Source organism: Fringilla coelebs, assembly GCF_963513975.1.
Source record: "Fringilla coelebs genome assembly, chromosome: 33".
Lineage (NCBI taxonomy): Eukaryota > Metazoa > Chordata > Aves > Passeriformes > Fringillidae > Fringilla > Fringilla coelebs.
In genome coordinates this window covers 695,078-716,609 of record NC_140059.1, presented here as the reverse complement: position 1 = coordinate 716,609, position 21,532 = coordinate 695,078, and the positions used below count along the sequence as shown (strand labels likewise).

At 70.9% G+C, this 21,532-nt stretch overlaps 3 protein-coding genes across 5 annotated transcripts in view; 2 read left to right on the top strand and 1 right to left on the bottom strand.

Moving 5' to 3' along the window:
- The window catches only part of PORCN (porcupine O-acyltransferase), a gene marked incomplete at its 3' end in the record, with an annotated part of 7,620 nt that extends 6,926 nt beyond the window's left edge, over positions 1 to 694 (top strand). The window contains exon 6 of the mRNA XM_084224017.1: positions 622 to 694. Within this exon, the coding sequence (XP_084080143.1) occupies positions 622 to 694 (73 nt within the window). The remainder of the gene's footprint in view (positions 1 to 621) is intronic.
- A 52-nt stretch (positions 695 to 746) lies between these two features.
- LOC311164526 (autophagy-related protein 2 homolog A-like) lies at positions 747 to 16,646 on the bottom strand (the record flags this gene model as incomplete). The annotated part of the gene is given in 29 exon segments (XM_084224016.1): positions 747 to 753; positions 811 to 894; positions 1,342 to 1,430; positions 1,995 to 2,101; positions 2,763 to 2,843; positions 3,844 to 3,999; positions 5,064 to 5,193; positions 5,911 to 6,071; positions 6,202 to 6,368; positions 6,510 to 6,652; positions 6,801 to 6,863; positions 6,865 to 6,901; positions 7,222 to 7,309; positions 7,659 to 7,860; positions 8,163 to 8,324; positions 8,477 to 8,590; positions 9,016 to 9,142; positions 10,187 to 10,373; positions 10,942 to 10,990; positions 11,247 to 11,341; positions 11,765 to 11,893; positions 12,220 to 12,316; positions 12,769 to 12,849; positions 13,399 to 13,513; positions 14,141 to 14,246; positions 15,068 to 15,128; positions 15,130 to 15,191; positions 15,915 to 16,065; positions 16,331 to 16,646. Coding segments are annotated over 29 exon segments (3,222 nt in total). The 5' UTR covers positions 16,502 to 16,646.
- Positions 16,647 to 18,473: 1,827 nt separating this feature from the next.
- Positions 18,474 to 21,525, top strand: ARL2 (ARF like GTPase 2). Of its 3 annotated transcripts, XM_084224076.1 has the most exons (7): positions 18,474 to 18,561; positions 19,055 to 19,165; positions 19,796 to 19,958; positions 20,447 to 20,527; positions 21,156 to 21,307; positions 21,418 to 21,444; positions 21,506 to 21,525. In XM_084224076.1, the coding sequence occupies exons 1-5, from the start codon at positions 18,497 to 18,499 to the stop codon at positions 21,288 to 21,290; spliced, it is 555 nt and encodes a 184-aa protein (XP_084080202.1). In that variant the 5' UTR covers positions 18,474 to 18,496; the 3' UTR covers positions 21,291 to 21,307; positions 21,418 to 21,444; positions 21,506 to 21,525. The 3 variants fall into 3 exon arrangements, with proteins under 3 accessions (XP_084080202.1, XP_084080201.1, XP_084080200.1); XM_084224075.1 differs by lacking the exon at positions 21,506 to 21,525 and having other exon boundaries at positions 21,156 to 21,308; positions 21,439 to 21,503; XM_084224074.1 differs by lacking the exons at positions 21,418 to 21,444; positions 21,506 to 21,525 and having other exon boundaries at positions 21,156 to 21,374.
- Positions 21,526 to 21,532: the final 7 nt, after the last annotated feature.

Sequence of the window (21,532 nt, the reverse complement as noted above, 5' to 3'; positions counted from 1 at the left end):
CCAGCAGCTCCTCGGGGGGGGGCTGGGGGGGCACCGGGACACGCTGAGACCCCCGAGCCACCCCCGAGAGCCCCTGAACCTCCTGAGACCCCCTGAACCCCCCGAGACCCCCTGAACCCCCAAGACCCCCCTAAACCCCCCCCGAGACCCCTGAACCCCCCGAGACTCCCCTGAACCCCCGAGACCCCTCTGAACCCCCCGAGACCCCCCTGAACCCCCCGAGACCCCCTGAACTCCCCGAGACCCACCTGAACCCCCGAGACCCCCCTGAACCCCCCTGAGCCCCCCTGAACCCCCTGAACCCCCCGAGACCCCCGAGCCACCCCCCCGAGACCCCCCTAAACCCCCCCGAGACCCCCCGAGCCAACCCCCCTGAGCCCCCCTGAACCCCCCTGAGTCCCCCCTGAACCCCCCCTGAACACCCCTGAACCCCCCGAGACCCCCCCTGAACACCCCCGAGCCCCCCAGCCCCCACTCACCGCCCCCCCCCCCTCGCCGTCCCCCCCCCCTCCCGGTGCTCAGCAGCAGCTCCAGGAAATCGACATCGAGCACGGAGACGAAATCTGGGGGGACACCGAGGGGACCCCCACGGTGAGCCCCCCACCCCAGGGACCCCCACAGTGACCCCACAGTGACCCCCAGCGACCCCCACAGTGAGCCCCCCCAGGGGCCCCCCGAGAGACCCCCACAGTGACCCCCCCCAAGTGGGGACAGGGTGGGGACAATGGGGGGGGACACAGGGGGTGTCACTCCCTGGGGGTGAGGGGGGAGGGGACGTCTCAGGGAGGTCCCATTTTGGGTCCCCCCCACTTGGGGGTCCCGTTACCCCTCTGCAGCTCCAGCCCCTCCTCGCAGCGCTCGCTCAGGAACACGGAGCCGTCATCCACCAACAGCCTGGGGGGGGCACGGGGGGCTCAGAGCCCCTCCAGACCCCCCAAAACCCCAAAAATGGCAAAAGAACCCAATCCCCCCAAAAAAACCCTAAAACCCCCCAAAACCCCCAAAACAACCCCCAAAAAAACACCAAAAACACCCCCAAAAAACCCCAAACCCCCCAGACAGCAACCCCCCACCCAAAAAACCCCAAAAAAGCCCCAAAATCCCCCCATGAGCTGCGGGAGCCCCAAACCTTCCCCCGGATCCCCCCAAAACCGCCCTGGACCCCCAAAAACACCAAAAATAATCCAAAAAACCCCAAAACCCCCCCTGCCCCCCCCACCCCCCACGCTCACCGCAGCCCCCCCCGCCCCCCCCTGCCCTCCCCCGCCCCCCCTCCCCCCGCAGCCCCCCCAAACCCCCCGAGCCCCCCGCCCCCCCCACCCCCCCCACCCCCCCGCTCACCGCAGCCCCCCCGGGCGGGGGTCGCCGCCCCCCCCGCAGGTCACGCTCAGCGTCTCGGCCGTCACCAGCACCCGCAGGGGAGGGGCGGCCTGGGGGGACCCCAAATCCGGGTCAGCCCCGGGAGGGATCGGGGGGCTCCCCCCCGCCCAGGCCCCCCCGGTTTGGGGTGAGCCCTCCCGCCAGGACCCCCCCTCCCCATTTTGGGGTCTCGCCCATCTCAGCAGCCCCATTTCGGGGTGACCCCCCCATTTCGGGGTGACCCCCCCATTTCGGGATGATCCCCCCTGCCAGGACCCCCATTTCGGGGCGACCCCCCCCGCCCAACACCCAGGACCCCCATTTGCCCCCCCCATTTTGGGGTTCCCCCGCCCCCTCAGGGTTCCCCCAGTTTGGGATGCCCCCCCCATTTCGGGGTCCCGCCCCCTCTATTTCGGGGTCCCTCCCCCCCCGTTTTTGGATGCCCCCCCCCCTTTTTGGGGTTTCCCCCCCCCATTTGGAGTCCCCCCCAATTTCGGGGTCCCCCCCAATTTCGGGGTCCCGCCCCCAATTTCGGGGTCCCCCCCAATTTCGGGGTCCCCCCCCAATTTCGGGGTCCCCCCCCGTTTGGGGGTCCCCCCCCGTTTGGGGGTCCCCCCCCGTTTCGGGGTGCCCACCTGTAGTCGAGGCCGCAGCGCTGCAGGTGCAGGTGCAGCTGGGTCAGGGGGGTGGGGGCCGTGTACCCCAAAACCGGCTCGTCCTCCAGGGCCAGCAGGGCCAGCAGCTGGGGGGGGCAGAGGGGTGACCCCGGGACCCCCAGGAACCCCAAAAAACCCCAAAAACACCCCGGAAATGGGAAAGCCCCGGAAAAAACCCGGAAACGGAAAATCCCGGAAAAAAAAACACCCCAAATGGGAAAACCCCAGGAAAAAAACTTGGAAATGAAAAAATCCCAGGAAAAAAACCCGAAAATGGGAACGATCAAAACAGCCCCAAAAACGAGAACCCCAAAAGCAGCCACAGAAACAGGAACCCCAAGAACAGGAGCCCCAAATATGAGAACCCCAAAAACCCTCAAAACCAGAAATAATCAAAACAGCCCCAAAACTGGGACCCCCGAAAACGAGAACCCCAAAAATGGGAATGACCAAAACAGCCCCCAAAACGGGACCCCCAGAAATGTGACCCCCAAAATGGGACCCCCAAAATGTGACCCCCAGAAATGGGACCCCCAAAATGTGACCCCCAAAATGTGACCCCCAAAACGGAACCCCCAGAAATGGCACCCCCAAAATGGGACCCCCAGAAATGGAACCCCCAGAAATGTGACCCCCAAAATGTGACCCCCAGAAATGTGACCCCCAAAATGGGACCCCCAAAATGTGACCCCCAGAATGGGACCCCCCAAAATGTGACCCCCACCCCGGCCCCCCCGTGCCCCTCACCTGGCGGTACCAGGGGGTCCCGGGGGGCTCGGGCGGCTGCCGCAGCATCAGCCCCTCCAGGGCCAGGGCCACCTCCAGCTCCTGGGGACACGGGGACACGGGGGGGAAAGGGGGTGGCACCGCGCCCCCCAGGGTCCCCCCGCCCCCCCAGGGTCCCCCCGCCCCCCCAGGGTCCCCCCATGTCCCCCCAGGGTCCCCCCCGCTCGTGTCCCCCCCCGCTGTCCCCGCCCCTCTGTCCACATCCCTGTCCCCCATCCCCACCTTGGTGTCCCCATGTCCCCTGTCCCGTCCCCCTATCCCCTGTGCCCTGTCCCTCTGTCCTCCTGTCCGTCTGCCCGTCTGCCCCACGTTGGTGTCTCCCTGTCCCCCTGTCTGTCTGTCCGTCCGTCCCACCTTGCTGTCCCCCTGTCCCTCTATCCCCCTGTCCGTCTGTCCCACCTTGCTGTCCCCCTGTCCCCTGTCCGTCCGTCCCACCTTTTTTCCCCCGCGGGGGCTCAGCTGCCCGCTCATGGCCAGCCCCTCGCTGTCCCCCTGTCCGTCCGTCCGTCTGTCCCACCTTGCTGTCCCCCTGTCCCTGTCCCCCTGTCCCTGTCCGTCTGTCTGTCTGTCCGTCTGTCCCACCTTGCTGTCCCCGCGGGGGCTCAGCTGCCCGCTCACGGCCGTCCCCCTGTCCCCCTGTCTGTCCGTCTGTCGGTCTGTCCCACCTTGCTGTCCCCGCGGGGGCTCAGCTGCCCGCTCATGGCCAGCCCCTCGCTGTCCCCCTGTCCCTGTCCGTCTGTCTGTCCGTCTGCCCGTCCCACCTTGCTGTCCCCGCGGGGGCTCAGCTGCCCGCTCACGGCCAGCCCCTCGCTGTCCCCCTGTCCCTGTCTGTCCCCCTGTCCGTCTGTCGGTCTGTCCCACCTTGCTGTCCCCGCGGGGGCTCAGCTGCCCGCTCATGGCCAGCCCCTCGCTGTCCCCCTGTCCGTCTGTCCCCATCCCTGTCTGTCTGTCGGTCTGTCCCACCTTGCTGTCCCCGCGGGGGCTCAGCTGCCCGCTCACGGCCGTCCCCCTGTCCCCCTGTCTGTCTGTCGGTCTGTCCCACCTTGCTGTCCCCGCGGGGGCTCAGCTGCCCGCTCACGGCCAGCGCCATCATCCGTGGGGGCGGGGGGGTCCCGGGGGGGGGGCGCGGGCTCCTCCCAGGGCACCAGGGTGGGAAAAAGGGGGGGGGGCGGCCCCTCCCCCTCCGCGGGCACCGGGCCTGGGGGGGGGGCCACGGTGGGGGAGGGGCTGGGGACCCCGAAACGGGGTACGAGCCCCCCCAAAAACCAGGGACCCCCCCCAAAAACCACGGGACCCCCCCCAAAAACCACCCCCCTCCCCACAAACGGGACCCTCCAGGCCCCCCCTCCCTCCCAGAACGCCCCCTCCCCAATTTCCAGGGCGTCCCCCCCCCATTTTTGACACCTTCTCCCTCCCCCCCCCCAACGTGGCTTGGGTCTCCCCATTATCCCACCCCCCCAAGTTTTGTTTCTCTCCCCCCCCCCGGTTTCAGGGTCCCGTGCAGCCCCCCACCCCCCGGTTTCGGGGTCCCTCCCGGTTTCGGGGCCCCGTGCAGCCCCTCCCCCCCCCGTTTCGGGGTCCCCCCCCCGTTTCGGGGTCCCCCCGGTTTCGGGGTACCGTGCAGCCCCCCCCCCCGGTTTCGGGGTCCCCCCGTTTTCGGGGTCCCGTGCAGCCCCACCCCCCGTTTTTGGGGTCCCCCCGTTTTCGGGGTACCGTGCAGCCCTCCCCCCCCGGTTTCGGGGTCCCGTGCAGCCCCCCCCCCTGTTTCGGGGTCCCCCCCCCGGTTTCGGGGTCCCCCCGGTTTCAGGGTACCGTGCAGCCCCTCCCCCCCCGCGGTTTCGGGGTCCCCCCCCCGGTTTCGGGGTCCCGTGCTGCCCCCCCCCCGTTTCGGGGTCCCCCCGTTTTCGGGGTACCGTGCAGCCCCCCCCCCGGTTTCGGGGTCCCCCCCAGTTTCGGGGTCCCCCCGTTTTCGGGGTACCGTGCAGCCCCCCCCCCTGTTTCGGGGTCCCCCCCCCGGTTTCGGGGTCCCCCCGGTTTCGGGGTCCTGTGCAGCCCCCCCCCCCCGTTTCGGGGTCTCCCCGTTTTCGGGGCCCCGTGCAGCCCCCCCCCCCCCCCGGTTTCGGGGTCCCCCCCCCGTTTTTGGGGTCCCCCCCCCCCGTTTTCGGGGTCCCGTGCAGCCCCCCCCCCCCGGTTTCGGGGTCCCCCCCCCCGTTTCGGGGTCCCCCCCCGGTTTCGGGGTCCCCCCCCCCGGTTTCGGGGTACCGTGCAGCAGCCGCAGGCTCCGCGCGTCGGCCCCGGCCCGGGTCAGGCCCCGCCGCCCCCCCGGGCGGGGGAGGACACAGAGCCGCCCCTCCCCCAGCTCCAGCTCCAGCCGCGAGCCCGGGAGGCCCCCCTGGGGACCCCAAAATCCGTGTGACACCCTGCCCCTCCCCCACAGCCCGGGAACCCCCTCTGGGGACCCCGAAATCCGTGTGACACCCCGCCCCTCCCCCACTGCCCAGGAGCCCCCCCTGGGGACCCCGAAATCCGTGTGACACCCCGCCCCTCCCCCCTGGGGACCCCGAAATCCGTGTGACACCCCGCCCCTCCCCCCTGGGGACCCCAAAATCCGTGTGACACCCTGCCCCTCCCCCCTGGGGACCCCAAAATCCGTGTGACACCCTGCCCCTCCCCCACAGCCCGGGAACCCCCCTGGGGACCCCAAAATCCGTGTGACACCCCGCCCCTCCCCCACAGCCCGGAAGCCCCCCCTGGGGACACAGGGCAGGGACACAGAGGGACCCGAGGGGGGGAAGGTGGGGACATGGGGGGGGCAGGTGGGGACATGGGGGGGGCAGGTGGGGACCCCCAGAGTGACCCGGAGTGACAGAAGGGACCCCACGAGGATACAAGTGACAGAGAGTGTGTGACACATGGGGTGACAACGGGGGACCCGGGGGACAATCGGGGACCCTGGTGACCCAAAGTGACAATCGGGGTCACGGGTGACAATAAGTGACCCAAGGTGACCCAAGGTGACCCAGGTGACAATCGGGGACCCCGGTGACAATCAGGGACCCAAGGTGACCCAAGGTGACAATCAGGACCCCGGTAGCCCCGCCCCCCTCACCTCGGGGGGACACTCGGCGGTGACACGGCCCCAGGGCACGGTGACCAGGATGGCGCCGCCGCTCTGGGGGGGCCCGGGGGGGTCCCCAAGGTCCCCAAGGTCCTGTGGGGACCCCCCGCGCCCTTCCTCCTCCTCCTCCTCCTCATCCTCCTCCTCTGAGTCTGGGGGACAACGGGGGGGGTCAGGGGACACCAGGGACAGCCAGGGACACCAGGGACACCTGGTGACACCCAAGGGACCCCAGGGGGACACCTGGGGGCCACTCAGGATTTGGGGGTCCCGGGGTCTCACCTGTGCCCAGCCCGGACCTGCAGGGTCTGAAGGGGGCGGGGCCTTCTGAATGGGTGGAGTCCTCCATAGGGGCGGAGCCCTCTGAGGGGGCGTGGTCTCCATAGGGGGCAGGGTCGGCAAAGGGGGCGGGGCCAGACGGGTCCCAGAGCAGGAGATCGTTGTTGATCCTGGGGGGGGTCGGGGGGGGGGGGGTCAGGGGGGTCAGGGGAGCCCTGCCCCTCCCCTCACCTGTCCCCACCTGTCCCCTCACCTGTTCCCACCTGTCCCCTGTCCCTCCCCTGTCCCCACCTGTCCCCCCCGTCCCTCACCTGTTGTAGAGGCGCTGCAGCAGCTCGGGGGGGCTCAGACTCAGGTGTGCTCGGGGCAGGGTCACCTGCAGGCTCCAGGGGGCCCCGCCCAGGGCCCCGCCCACGAACGCCCCCAGCTCCTCGGGGGTCCCGGGCAGCACCAGCTGGGGGGGAGGGGAGGGGGCTCAGGGACCCCCGGAACCCCCTGGGACTGGGGGAGGGGCTTAGGGAACCCCCAGAGCCCCCCGGGATTTTGGGGAGGGGTCTCTGGGTCCCCCAGCGCCCCCCGGGGTTTTGGGGAGGGGTCTGCACCTCGTGGCTCTCGTAGATGCTGCGCCGGGCGGAGAAGGGGGTCGGGGGGGGCCCGGGGGGGGGGGCCCTGGGGAGGGGTCGCAGCCACGGTCACCTCCAGCCTGGGGGGGGGGGGACACGGGGGGGGAGGGTCAGTGAGTGGAGGAGGGGCAGCCCCCAGACCCCCCTCCCACCTCAGCCCCCGTGGCCCAAGGAGACCCCAAAAACAGACCCCGAAAAACCCCCCCTGCCCCCAAAAACAGACCCCAGGGAGCCCCCAACTCAAAAATGGACCCTGGGGATGTCCCCACCCCCAAAAATGACCCTAAGGACCCCCCACCCCCCACACACAGCCTCTGGGGACCCCCCCCATCCCAAAATCAGCCCCTGCAGCCCCTCCCAGCCCCCCCAAACCGGACCCCCACCATCCCCCCCCGCTCACGTGGGCAGGCTGGGGGCGCCCCCCGGGCCGGGCCCGGGCTCGGCGCGCAGGCAGGGCAGGGTCCCCAAATCCTGGGCCTGGAACGTCACTGGGGACAGGGGGGACAGGGGGGACAGGGGGGACAGGGCTGACAGCGCCGCCACGCCCTGCCACACCCACCGCGGCCACGCCCTGCCACACCCTGCCACATCCTGCCACACCCGTGTGTCTCCTCGTATCACACCCTGCCACACCCGTGCCACACCCGTGTGTCCCCCTGTGCCACACCCATGCCACACCCGTGTCACCCCCTGGCACAGCCCTCCCCATGCGCCTGCTCCTGTCCCCCCACCCCCCCAATGTCCCTGCTGTCCCCCCATGTGTCCCCTCCCATCCCCCCCAACCCCCCACCCTCCCCCTGTCCCACCCCCAGCCCCCCCAGCCCCACCCCCGCTCACCCTCCAGGTGGTCGCAGGCCATGGCCCCGCCCCACGGCCCCACCCAGCCCCGGGCCCCGCCCAGCCCCACCCGGAGGCTCTCGGGGCGGAGCCGCGGGGGAGGGGTGCGCAGGGGGGCGGGGCGCAGGTCGGTCAGGGGCAGCCACAGGCGCAGCCCCGCCTCCGGCACCGCCCACCGCACCAGGGGCCACGCCCACCGCACCTGGGGGGTTGGGCGGGGTCAGGACACACCCAGGAACCGTGACAAAGCCACACCCACAGTGAGCCCCTCCCTGGACCACACCACTCACCTCAGCCACACCCATTAACTATACCACGCCCTTCAACCACACCTACAGACCAAGCCCCTCCCCTCAGCCACACCCCTGACCAAACCCCTCCCCTCCCAACCCCTCCCTCCCCCTGAACTCCACCCACTCCAAGCCCCTCCCATCCCTACCCCCATGGAGCCCCTCCCCATTGCCACACCCTTTTCAAGCCTCACCCCTTCCCTGCCCCGCCCACCTCATCAGGAGGCGTGTCCTGACCCGTGGGCGTGTCACGGCCGTGGTGGGCGTGGCCCAGGAGGGCCTCGAGGGCGGGGCCGAGGCGCTCGAGCAGCCCCAGGTCCAGCTCGGCCTCGGGGGGGCTCAGCTGCACCCCCAGCTCCAGCGGGGGGGGGGGGCCCTGGGGGGCGCCGGGGTCAGGGGGGAGTTTGGGGGGTCTGGGGGGGGGGGGGGCGGGGCGAGGCCCGACCCCCCCGGAGCCCCCCCCGAATCCCCGCCCCCCTCCCCAAATCCTGCCTGGGGGGGCAGTGGGGCCCCCCCTCCCCCACTCACCTTGGGGAGGGGCGGGGCCCCGGGCGGGGCGGGGCCGGGCGGGCCCCAGCGGAGGCGGAGCACGGGCTGGGTGGGGGAGGGGTCGGCAGCTGGGGGGGTGGGGAAACGCAGGACCTGGGGGAGGGGAAAGGGATGGGGGGGGTGAGCACACCCAGACAGGCCCCACCCCTCGGTGAGAGCCCCACCCCTCCACAGCCACAGCCTGACAGACCACACCCCATTGTGAGAGCCCCACCCCTCCACTGCCACACCCAGACAAGCCACACCCCTTAGTGTGAGCCCCACCCCTCCACTGCCACACCCAGACAAGCCCCACCCCTTAATGTGAGTCCTGCCCCCCCAGCCACACCCATTCCCGCCTCCCAGCTGTCCACACCCCCTCCCTCAGGCTCCACCCCACAGCTGTGTGCAGAAACCAGGCCACACCCACCTCCAGGCCACACCCACAAGTCCCACCTGTCTTTAGGGCCAGCCCCACCCTCCCTGAGTCCCGCCCACCGTTTGCCGCTCTCTCCTGGCCCCGCCCCGGCCCCGCCCACCTGTATGCGGTCTGGCTCCGCCCCCGGCAGCTCCTCCTGCAGCTCCAGGCGGGCGAGCGAGAGCCCCCCCCGGGGCCCCCCCGCGCCCCCCCGGGACAGCCAGAGCTGGGCCCCGCCCGCGGCCAGCCTGGACGGACAGACAGACCGACCGTCAGACAGACAGACAGACAGACCATCAGACAGACCATCTGACAGACAGCCAGAGCTGGGCCCCGCCCGCGGCCAGCCTGGACGGACAGACAGACCGACCGTCAGACAGATGGACAGACTGACCGTCAGACAGACAGACAGACCGACCGTCAGGGACAGACAGACCGTCAGACAGACAGACCGTCAGACAGACAGACCGACAGCCAGAGCTGGGCCCCGCCCGCGGCCAGCCTGGGACAGACAGACAGACCGACCGTCAGACAAACGGACAGACAGACGGATAGACAGACAGACAGACAGAGCTGGGCCCCGCCCGCGGCCAGCCTGCACGGACAGACAGACAGTCAGGGACAGACAGACAGACCGTCAGACAGACGGACAGACAGACGGACAGACAGACAGAGCTGGGCCCTGCCCGCGGCCAGCCTGCACGGACAGACAGACAAACCGACCGTCAGACAGACAGACAGACCGTCAGACAGACAGACAGACGGACAGACAGACCGTCAGACAGACAGACAGACCGACCGTCAGGGACAGACAGACGGACAGATTGTCAGACAGACAGACAGACCGTCAGACAAACGGACAGACAGACGGATAGACAGACAGACAGACCGTCAGACAGATGGACAGACAGAGCTGGGCCCCGCCGCGGCCAGCCTGGACGGACAGACAGACAGACCGACCGTCAGACAGACGGACAGACCGTCAGACAGACGGACAGACAGGCGGATAGACAGACAGACAGACAGACAGAGCTGGGCCCCGCCCGCGGCCAGCCTGGACGGACAGACAGACAGACCGACCGTCAGACATACAGACAGACAGACCGTCAGACAAACGGACAGACCAACAGACAGACAGACAGACCGTCAGACAGACAGACAGACCGTCAGGGACAGACAGACAGACCGTCAGACAGACAGACGGACAGAGCTGGGCCCCGCCCGCGGCCAGCCTGGGACGGACAGACAGACAGACAAACGGGGGGACACTGGGGGGCGGGGCGTGGCCTTACCGGAGGTGGGGGAAGGGCAGGGCGCGGTCCCAGGCGGGGTGGGCGTGGCCGTCGCAGAGCTCCGCCCAGCGGCGCAGGTGGGCGGGGCAGGGCGGCCCCGCCCACTCGGGCAGGACGGCGGTGGCGGAGCCCAGGGTGAGCTGCAGGGACAGGGACAGCGCCCCCCGGCGGCAGGGGGCGGAACGGCCTGCGCCGCGTCAGGGGGACGGGGACCCCCACCCAGGGACCCCCACCCAGGGACCCCCACCCAGGGACCCCACCCAGGGACCCCGGGACACCCAGGGACCCCCACCCAGGGACCTCGGGGGACCCCCAGGGACCCCCACCCAGGGACCTCGGGGGACACCCAGGGACCCCCACCCAGGGACCCGGGGGGCAGCCAGGGACCCCCACCCAGGGACCCCCACCCAGGGACCCCCAGGGACCCCCAGGGACCCCCACCCAGGGACCCCCACCCAGGGACCCCCACCCAGGGACCTCGGGGGACACCCAGGGACCCCGGGACACCCAGGGACCCGGGGGGCAGCCAGGGACCCCCACCCAGGGACCCCTAAGGAACACCCAGGGACCCCCAGAGACCCCCAGGGACACCCAGAGACCCCCCAGGGACCCCACAGGACACCCCAGGGACCCCCCAGGACACCCCAGAGACCCCCAGGACACCCCAGAGATCCCCAGGACACCCCAGGGGCGGGGGGCGATAGGGACCCGCCCAGGCCCTCCCACCAGGACCCCCCCAGGACCCCCAGACTCACCTGGGGGGGCGCAGCTGTGGGGGGAGGGGCGGCGGTGCCGGGGGCTGCCCTGGGGGGGGGAGGGGTGTGAGGGGAGGGGTCAAACCCCAAAGTTCCTCCCCCCAGTAACCCCCAGATAATCCCCTGCCAGGACCCCCCAAAAACCCCCCAAACCCCCCCAACCCCAAATAAACCACCCAGGACCCTCCCTCAGGACCCCAAACCCCCCCCGACCCCCCCAGACCTCCCCAAACCTGCCCAGGCCCCCCCAAACCCCCCAAACCCCCCCAAACCCCCCCAGACCCCCCGAGACCCCCCCGACTCACGGCAGGGCTGGGGGAGGGGCTGCCCGTGGGGGTCTCCTCGGGGGGGGCAGCGCTGTCCCCCCCCCCCAGGGACCCCGTCATGGAGTAGAACAGCTCTGGGGGGGAAAAGAGGTGAGGACCCCCCAAAACACCCCCAAAATACCCCAAAACACCTTCAAACCCCCCTAAATCCCCCCAATTCCTCCTCCAACCCCCCTTAAGGCCCCCCCAGCCCCCAAAATCCACCCCAGAGCCCCCCCACCCCCCGAAACTACCCCAAAACCCCCTCCAACCCCCCTCAAAGCCCCCCAAACCCCCCTCAAAGCCCCCCAAACTGCCCCAAAACCCCCTCAAAACCCCCCAAACACCCCTCAAACCCCCTCAAAACCCCCCAAACACCCCCAAAGCCCCCCCAAACCGCCCCAAACCACCTCAAAACCCCCCTCAAAGCCCCCCAAATCCCCCCCAAACCCCTCAAATCCCCCCCAAACTGCCCCAAATCCCCTCCCAAGCCCCCCCAGCCCCCCAGCCCCGCTCACCGGATTCGGGGTCCCCCCCGGGGGGGCTCGGGGGGTCGCGCCCCCCCCGCAGCCCCCGGCTCAGCTCCCGCTCGATCAGCGCCAGGTCCTGGGGGCCCAGGGGGCGGCTGCGACCCCCGGGGGGGGCACCTGGGGGGGCAGGACACCCCAAAATAATGAACTGACCCCGGGACACCCCAAAATAACAAACTGACCCCCAGGACACCCCCAAAGTAACGAACAGACCCCCAGAACACCCCAAAGTAATGAACAGACCCCCTAAACTGCCCCAAAATAACAAACAGACCCCCTAAAGTGCCCCAAAATAACGAACAGACCCCCAGAACATCCCCAAAATAACGCACGGCCCCTCAGAGGAGCTCAGGTGTTTGGGGAGACCCCCCCCAGCCCCCCTGGGGAACCCCAAATCCCCCCCAGAGCCCCCGGCCCCCCCGTTTGGGGTGGGGGTCACTCACCGGGGGGGTCGAGGGCCCCCAGCAGCCCCCGCAGGATCCCCAGCAGGGGGGGGGGCAGCAGCAGGTGCAGGGCCCCCACCTTCCCCTCCAGCTCCACCTGGGCACGGCGCAGTCAGACCCCAGACCCCAAAAACCAAAATCCCAAAAACCCAAACCCCAAGAACCCAAAAACCCAGACCCCAAAAACCCAAACCCCAAAAACACCCAATCTCCCCACAGTCCCTCCCAGTCCCCCAGGCCCCCCCAGCCCCCCAATCTCCCCCAAATCCCCTCCAAATTCCCCCCCAGTCCCCCCCCAATGCCCCCCCAGCGCCCCCAGTCCCCCTACAGTGCCCCCCAATCCCCCCCAATGCCCCCCAATCCCCCCAGTTCCCCCTCCAATCCCCCCCAGTCCCCCCAATGCCCCCCCAATCCCCGAATCCCCCCCGAATCCCCCCCCAGTTCCCTCCCAATCCCCCCCCAGTCCCCCCCATTCCCCATTGCCCAATCCCCCCCGTGCCCCCCACCCCCATCCTCCCCTCCCCTCCCCCCCCAGCCCCTCCCCCGCACTCTCTCGTTCCGCTGCAGGCGCAGCCCCAGCTCCGAGGGGCCCGGCAGGAGCGCGGCCAGCACGGGGGGGGACACGGCCACCTGGGGGACAGGGGGACACTGAGGGGACACTGAGGGGACACTGAGGGGACACGGCCACCTGGGGGGACAGGGGGACACTGAGGGGACACGGCCACCTGGGGGGACAGGGGGACACTGAGGGGACACGGCCACCTGGGGGGACAGGGGGACACTGAGGGGACACTGAGGGGACACGGCCACCTGGGGGGACAGTGGGGACATCAGGGACACTGAGGGGACACAGGCACCTGGGGACAAAGGGGACATCGGGGACAGTGAGGGGACATCAGGGGGGACACTGAGGGCACCTGGGGACAGGTGATACAGTTGGGCTCCAGGTGTCTCGTACCTGTGCCCAGGGCAGGGGCAGGGTGAAAGGGAAGGACACAGGGGTGACACGGGCATGGCAGGGGCGTGGCAGGGGCGTGGCACAGGTGGGCAGGTGCCCCACAGCCGTACCTGAGCCCAGGGTGGGGGCAGGGTCACAGGGAAGGACACAGGGGTGACACGGGCGTGGCAGGGGGGTGGCAGGGGCGTGTCCCAGGTGCACCAGGTGCCCCGCAGCCGTACCTGAGCCCAGGGCGGGGGCAGCTCCTGCCACAGCAGCCGCAGGTCGCGCAGCCGCAGCGCCTTGTGCAGCACGGCCGGGGGGGCCGCCATGCCCCCCGAGTCCTCGTACTCCACCCTGCGGAGAGACACACCTGGGCACACCTGGGCACACCTGGGGACAGCTGGGACACACCTGAGACACACCTGGGGACAGCTAGGACACCTGGGGACAGCTGGGACACACCTGGGCACACCTGGGCACACCTGGGGACAGCTGGGACACACCTGGGGACAGCTGAGACACACCTGGGCACACCTGGGCACACCTGAGAACAGCTGGGACACACCTGAGACACACCTGGGGACAGCTAGGACACCTGGGGACAGCTGGGACACACCTGGGCACGCCTGGGGACAGCTGGGACACACCTGGGACACACCTGGGCACACCTGGGGACACCTGGGGACAGCTGAGACACACCTGAGACACACCTGGGCACACCTGGGCACGCCTGGGGACAGCTGGGGACACAGCTGGAACAGCTGGGAGAGTCGGGGACACACCTGAGACACACCTGAGACAGCTAGGACACACCTGGGACACACTTGGGACACAACTGACACACCTGGGGACAGCTGGGACACACCCGGGGCACATCCAGGACACACCTGGGACACACCCAGGACACCTGAGGACAGCTGGGACACAGCTGGGACAGTCAGGGACACACCTGACACACCTGAGGCCCCCAGCCCCCCTCACCTGGGCAGGTGCAGCTCCAGGGCCCCCCCCGGGCCCCCCCCGGGCTGTGGGGGCAGCTCCAGGCGGAGCTCGGTGTCCTCCAGCAGCACCTGCAGGCGGCGCAGCACTGCCGGACAGACGGACAGACAGAGGGACAGGGGGACATTGGGGGGGGCACAGGACAGCAGCACGTTGGGGACATTGAGGACACTGGGCCCCCAATGTCCCAGTCCCTCCCCCTGCCCCACCCGTGTCACTCTGTCCCTTTGTCCGTCTGTCCCTTTGTCCCTCTGTCCCGTTTGTCCCTGTCCCACCTGTCCCCCTGTCCCTCTGTCCCCCTGCCCCATGTCCCTGTCCCCTGTACCCCCGTGTCCCTGTCCTCCCCTCTATCCCCCATGTCCCCAGTGTCCCCCCAGTGTCCCCAGTGTCCCCTCTGTCCCCTGTGTCCCCTCTGTCCCTGTGTCCCCCCAGTGTCCCCACCTGTGTCGATGGTCACTGCCAGCCCCTGTGTCCCCTCTGTCCCCAGTGTCCCCAGTATCCCCCAATGTCCCCCCCTGTCCCCCCAGTGTCCCCACCTGTGTCGATGGTCACCGCCAGCGCCTCCAGCCCCTCTGTCCCTGTGTCCCCAGTGTCCCCTCTGTCCCCCATGTCCCCAGTGTCCCCTCTGTCCCCCATGTCCCCAGTGTCCCCCAGTGTCCCCAGTGTCCCCAATGTCCCCCCAGTGTCCCCAGTGTCCCCCAGTGTCCCCAGTGTCCCTCTGTCCCCCATGTCCCCAGTGTCCCCCCAGTGTCCCCAATGTCCCCCCCTGTCCCCCAGTGTCCCACCTGTGTCGATGGTCACCGCCAGCGCCTCCAGCCCCTCTGTCCCTCTGTCCCCATGTCCCCAATGACCCCCCAGTATCCCCAGTATCCCCCAATGTCCCCCCCAGTGTCCCCCCCAGTGTCCCACCTGTGTCGATGGTCACCGCCAGCGCCTCCAGCCCCTCCAGCGGGGGCGGCTCTGGGGGGGGGGTCCCGGCCCTGCTGCGACCCCCCCGGGGGGGGCGACCCCGGCCCCGGGGACCCCGGCGGGCCTGGGGGGACAGGGGGGTCAGGGGGGGACACTGGGGGGGACACTGGGGGGACAGGGGGGGACACTGGGGGGACAGGGGGGACACTGGGGGGGACAGGGGGGGACACTGGGGGGGACAGGGGGGTCAGGGGGGACAGGGGGGACAGGGGGGACACTGGGGGGGACAGGGGGGGACACTGGGGGGGACACTGGGGGGACAGGGGGGACACTGGGGGGGACACTGGGGGGACAGGGGGGACACTGGGGGGGACAGGGGGGACACTGGGGGGGACAGGGGGGTCAGGGGGGGACACTGGGGGGGACACTGGGGGGACAGGGGGGTCAGGGAGGGACACTGGGGGGGACACTGGGGGGACAGGGGGGTCAGGGGGGACACAGGGGGGGTCAGGGGGGGACACTGGGGGGGACAGGGGGGGACAGGGACACAACGGGGGACAGGGGGGGACACTGGGGGGGTGACACAGAGAGGTCAGGGAGGGTCAGGGGGACACGGAGGGACACGGGGGGGCCAGGGGGACCCGGGGGGGGTCAGGGGGACACCCGGGGTGACACCAGGGGCGGTGGCACTCACGGGGGGGACAGGGAGGGATCGGGGGGGGGGGGTCGGGGGTCGGTCGGTGGGGCTCCCGGGGGGGGTCGGTCGGTGGGGGTGGGGGGTCGGTGGGGCTCCCGGGGGGGGTCGGTCGGTGGGGGTGGGGGCTCCCGGGGGTCCCGGGGCACTCACGGGGCCGCAGCACGAGGCGCAGGCGCTGCAGCCGCAGCCGCACGGGCTCGGAGCCCAGCTGGGCCCAGGGCACGGTGACCGTGACGGCGCCGAGCCCGCCCTGCCGCAGCTCCAGCGGCGCCCCCGCCGCCGCCAGCAGCTCGTCCACGGCCTGCGGGCACAGCGGGGCTCAGCGCGGCGGGACGGGCCGGGACCGGCACCCAACGGCCCCGGGACCGGCACCGGGAACGGCCCCAAAAAGGCCCAAACCGCCCCAAACCGCCCCAAAGGCCCCCGCGGATTCTCCAAGGCGCCCCCGAACCCCGCCAAACGCCCCCGAACCGCCCCCGCGCCCGGTTCCCGGTGTCCCCCGTTATCCTCCCGCTGTCCCCCGTTATCCCCCCGCTCTCCCCGGTGTCCCCCCGGTCCCCGCTGACCGCCGCCCGCAGCCGCAGCTCCCGCAGGGTCCCGGTGCCTCCCCGCAGGTCCAGCCCGAGCTGCTCGAGCCGCAGCGGCTCCTCCAGGAAGGGCCCGAGCCAGCGCTGCAGCGCGTACCGGGCGGCGCGGGCCTTCAGCGCCTCGGGCCAGCCCCGCGCCCAGCGCGGCATGGCCGCGGCACCGGGACGGCCCCGGGAGCGGAACCCGCGCCGGGAGCGGCTCCGGCGCCGCGATCAGCACCGCGGTCAGCGCCGGGAGCGGAACCCGCACCGCGATCGGGCCCGAACCGGGAGCGGCTCCGGCACCGGCACCGGCACGGCCACAGAGCGCCGCTTCCGGCCCCGCCCACGCACTTCCGCTAGGGACCCGCGGCTCCCCATTGGCTGCCGAGGGTTCGACGGACGGCGCGCGCCCCGTCAGTCAGCGGGAGCGGCGCGCGGCCGGCCAATGAGGGCGCTGGCAGGCGGCGTGCGCGAGCGCTCCGGCCAATCAGAGCGCGGGAAGGCGGTGTGCGCGAGCGCTCCGGCCAATCGCGACAAGGGGGAGGGCGGAAGGACCCGGGGAGAAGGAGAGGCGGGGCCGTCGCCGGAAGTGGCGGAAGGAGGTTCCCGGACGTGACGTATGAGGCTCCCGGAAGTGGGCCGGGGGATTTGGGGTCTGGGGTCCCGGAAAGGGGCGGGGGGAGGGGAGCGGGGACACTTTGGGGGGACCCGCAGGCAGCGCCACCCCCCGGGGCGGTTTGGGGGGCAGTGAAGGATTTTTGGGGGCAATGCCGGATATTTAGGGGGTAATAAAGGATTCGGGAGTCAATAAAGGACTTTTTGGGGACCATAAAAAATTTTTGGGTCAATAAAGGCTTTTTGGGCGTCAGTCTCGGTCGGTTCCGGTGGGTTCCACTCGGTCCGGGTCGGTTCCGGGTCAGTTCCGGATCAGTTCCGGGTCGCTCCCCCGTCAGTTCCGGTCACTCCCCGGCCGGTTCCGGTCAGTAGCGGCCCCCCCGGCACAGGTCGCACCTGCAGGACGCCGCCGACACCGTCCGGAGCCGCCGGGACCCGCCCGGGCAACGCAGGGAGAGCTGCACCTGCGGGGGGCGGGGTCAGGGGCGGGGCCAGCGCAGGACACGCCCCTGGGTCACACCTGAGTGTGCCACGCCCACACCTGCACATGCTCGGACATGCCCTCAAAGGCCACACCCACACCTGAGCAGCCACACCCTCACAGGCCACACCCACGCCTCTCTGTGCCCTTCCACGCCCTCAGAGACCCCGCCCACCCCGGTCGGCCCCGCCCCCGTCCCCCCGTGCCCCGCGGCCCCGCCCACCCTGGTCACGTGCTCCATGGTGCAGCACCGCGCCTGCGCCAGCAGGGGGCGCCCTCCGGCCTCCAGCAGCGCGCGGGGGGCGGGGCCGGCGCGCGACTCGCAGTGCCCCGCGCATGCGCCCAGCCAGGCCACGCCCTCCGGCCGGCAGCGCCCCGCCCCCCGCGGGAGGGGCAGCGGGACCCCTGGGGAAGGGGGGGAGGGGTTAAAAAAAGGGCGGGGTCCGAAGGGAAAAGGGCGGGGCCGGGAGGGGCGGGTCTGAGAGGGTGCGGGGGTGGGCGGGGCTCTCCTAGCTGTGGCGGGGGGGGCGGGGGGGGGGGATGTCCCGGGGGGCGTTCGGGGGCTCCCGGGGGGGTTTGGAGTGTTCGGGGTCCCGGTGGTCCCGTGGTATTCGGGGCTCCCGGGGGGGTTTGGGGGTCCCCGGGGTCCCAGGGGGCTCCCAAGGGGTCCCGGGGTCACGAGGGTCCCCGGGGGGGTTTGAGGGTCCCGGGGGGGTTTGGGGTTCCCGGGGGGGTTTGGGGGTCCCTGGGGCTCCCGGGGTCCCGCCGCTCTTACGGCGGAGGCGGCAGCCGGGCCCGGGGGTGTCGGTGGCGGCCGGGGGCGGCAGCGGGAGGAGGATGAGGAGGAGGAGGAGGAGGAGGCGGCTCCGGGCGGCCATGGCGGATCCGGGACCCCCCGGGGACCCCCCGGGACCCCCAAACCCCGCCCGGCCCCGCCCGGGTCCTCCGGGCCGCCAGGGGGCGCCGCGCGCCGCCGCCGCGCACCCGGAAGTGCCGGCGGGAGCGCGAGCGCGCGGGCCAATGGGAGGCGGGGGCGGGGCCGGAGGGGCGGGGCCGGCGCGGCCGCCATGGGGCTCCTGACGATCCTGAAGAAAATGCGCGAGAAGGAGCGAGAGCTGCGGCTGCTCGTGCTGTGGGCGGAGCTAAGGGGGGCGGGGCGGCGGGCGGGGCTAACGGGAGGGGGAGGGGGCCGGTCCTGCGCGGGGGGGGGCACGCGGGGGGTGGGGGATGGGGAGACCGCGTGGTGGGGGTAGAGCTTCCGGGACTTCCGGTGGGTGGGGCAGGAGGGGCGGGGCTTCTGAGGGTGGGGGGGTGGGGGCGGGGTTTGTGCGGGAGGGGCATCGTGGGGGCGGAGTCATGTGGGTGTGGTCAGGGTGTGGCCCGCGGGGGTGGGGTCAGTGAGGGTGGGGTCATTGGGTGCGGCTTTAAAGGGGCGGGGCTAAGTGCAGCATGGGGTGGGGCCTGTAAAAGGGGCGTGCCCAGGTGTTGGGGGGGGTCATGGGGCTCATGAAGGCGGGGCCTGGCTGGGAGGGCGTGGCCTGAGGAAAGAGGGGTGGTTAAGGGCAGGGCGGGGCTCTGGGGGCGTGTCCGTTCTGGGGCGTGCCCTGAGGCCCCGCCCCTCGCAGGGGATTGGACAACGCCGGGAAGACGACGCTGCTGAAGCGGCTGAACGGGGAGGACGTGGGGGGCACCTCCCCCACCCTGGGCTTCAACATCAAAACCCTGGAGCACCGCGGGTGGGGGAGGGGCCCGGGGCGGGGCCACGGCAGGGCGGGGCTGAGGGGAGGGAAACTGGGCAGGGGCGGGGCCAAGGGTGTGGAGTGGGAACGGCTGGGGGAGGGGTTAATGGAAGGGTGGGGCCACTGGGAGGGGACTTGGCCATTGGGAGGGGGCGGGGCCTGTGGGCTGGGGGCATTGGGAGGGGGTGGGGCTGTGCTGGTCACCCTGCTGACCCCTGTGACCCCTGGCTGATCCCGTGACCCCTGTGTGACCCCTGCCTGACCCCGTGCCCCCTGTGTGACCCCGTGACCCCTGTGTGACCCCAGGTTCCAGCTGCACGTGTGGGACGTGGGCGGGCAGAGCTCCCTGTGCTGACCCCACAGTGACCATCACTGACCATCACTGACCATCACTGACCCTTGTGTGACCCCATGACCCCTGTGTGACCCCGTGACCCCTCTGTGACCCCTGTGTGACCCCTGTGACCCCCCAGGTTCCAGCTGCACGTGTGGGACGTGGGCGGGCAGAGCTCTGTGCTGACCCCACAGTGACCATCACTGACCATGACTGACCATGACTGACCCCTGTCTGACCCCATGACCCCTGTGTGACCCCGTGACCCCTCTGTGACCCCTGTGTGACCCCAGGTTCCAGCTGCACGTGTGGGACGTGGGCGGGCAGAGCTCCCTCCGCTCCTATTGGCGCAATTACTTCGAGAGCACGGACGGGCTGGTCTGGGTGGTGGACAGCAGCGACCACGAGCGGCTGCGGCTCTGTGCCCGGGAACTGAGGGCGCTGCTCAAGGAGGAGGTGACACCTGGGGACACCCTGGGGACATTGGGGATACCCTGGGGACACCCTGGGGACACCCTGGGGACACCCACAGGGACAGGGACGGGCTGGTCTGGGTGGTGGACAGCAGCGACCACGAGCGGCTGCGGCTGTGTGCCCAGGAACTGAGGGCGCTGCTCAAGGAGGAGGTGACACCTGGGGACATTGGGGACACCAGGGACACCCTGGGGACACCCTGGGGACATTGGGGACACCCACTGGGGCTGGGTGAGGGTGTGGGGGGACACAGGGACATGGGGGGACAGGGACATGGGGACACGGAGAACGGGGGACACAGGGACAGGGCTGGGGGGGTGACACGGGGCTGGGGCCATCAGGGCTGACCCTGACCCTGTCCCTGACCCCTCCTGTCCCCAGCGCCTGGCCGGGGCCATCAGGGCTGATCCTGACCCTGTCCCTGTCCCCCTGTCCCCCTGTCCCCCTGTCCCCTGTCCTTGTCCCCCCAGCGCCTGGCCGGGGCCTCCCTCCTGGTGTTCGCCAACAAGCAGGACCTGCCCGGGGCGCTGCCGGCCGGGGACATCCGCCAGGTACCCTGACCCCTGACCCCTGGGTGACCCCTGACCCCTGTGTGACCCCTGTGTGACCCCTCTGTGACCCCCCCCAGGCCCTGGAGCTGGACTCCATCCGCAGCCCTGTGACCCCTGTGACCCCTGTGTGACCCCTGACCCCTGTGTGACCCCAGTGACCCCTGTGTGACCCCTGTGTGACCCCTCTGTGACCCCCCCCAGGCCCTGGAGCTGGACTCCATCCGCAGGCCTGTGACCCCTGTGTGACCCCTGACCCCTGTGTGACCCCAGTGACCCCTCTGTGACCCCTCTGTGACCCCTCTGTGACCCCTCTGACCCCTTCCCAGGCCCTGGAGCTGGACTCCATCCGCAGCCCTGTGACCCCTGTGACCCCTGTGTGACCCCTGACCCCTGTGTGACCCCTGTGTGACCCCTGACCCCTGTGTGACCCCTCTGTGACCCCCCCAGGCCCTGGAGCTGGACTCCATCCGCAGCCCTGTGACCCCTGTGACCCCTAACCCCTGTGTGACCCCTGTGTGACCCCATGGTGACCCCTGTGACCCCCCAGGCCCTGGAGCTGGACTCCATCCGCAGCCCTGTGACCCCTGACCCCTGTGTGACCCCATGGTGACCTCTGTGACCCCCCCAGGCCCTGGAGCTGGACTCCATCCGCAGCCACCGCTGGCGCCTCCAGGGCTGCTCGGCCTTCACCGGGCGCGACCTCCTGCCCGGGCTGGACTGGCTGCTGGACGACATCGGGGCACGGCTGTGCCCCCCAGACTGACCACTGAGTGACCACTGAGTGACCACAGTGACCACAGTGACCACAGTGACCCCTGTGCCCCCAGAGTGACCCCTGACCTCCTGCCCGGGCTGGACTGGCTGCTGGACGACATCGGGGCACGGCTCTGCCCCCCAGACTGACCACTGAGTGACCAGAGTGACCACTGAGTGACCACTGCCCCCCAGAGTGACCACTGAGTGACCACTGAGTGACCACTGCCCCCCAGAGTGACCACAGTGACC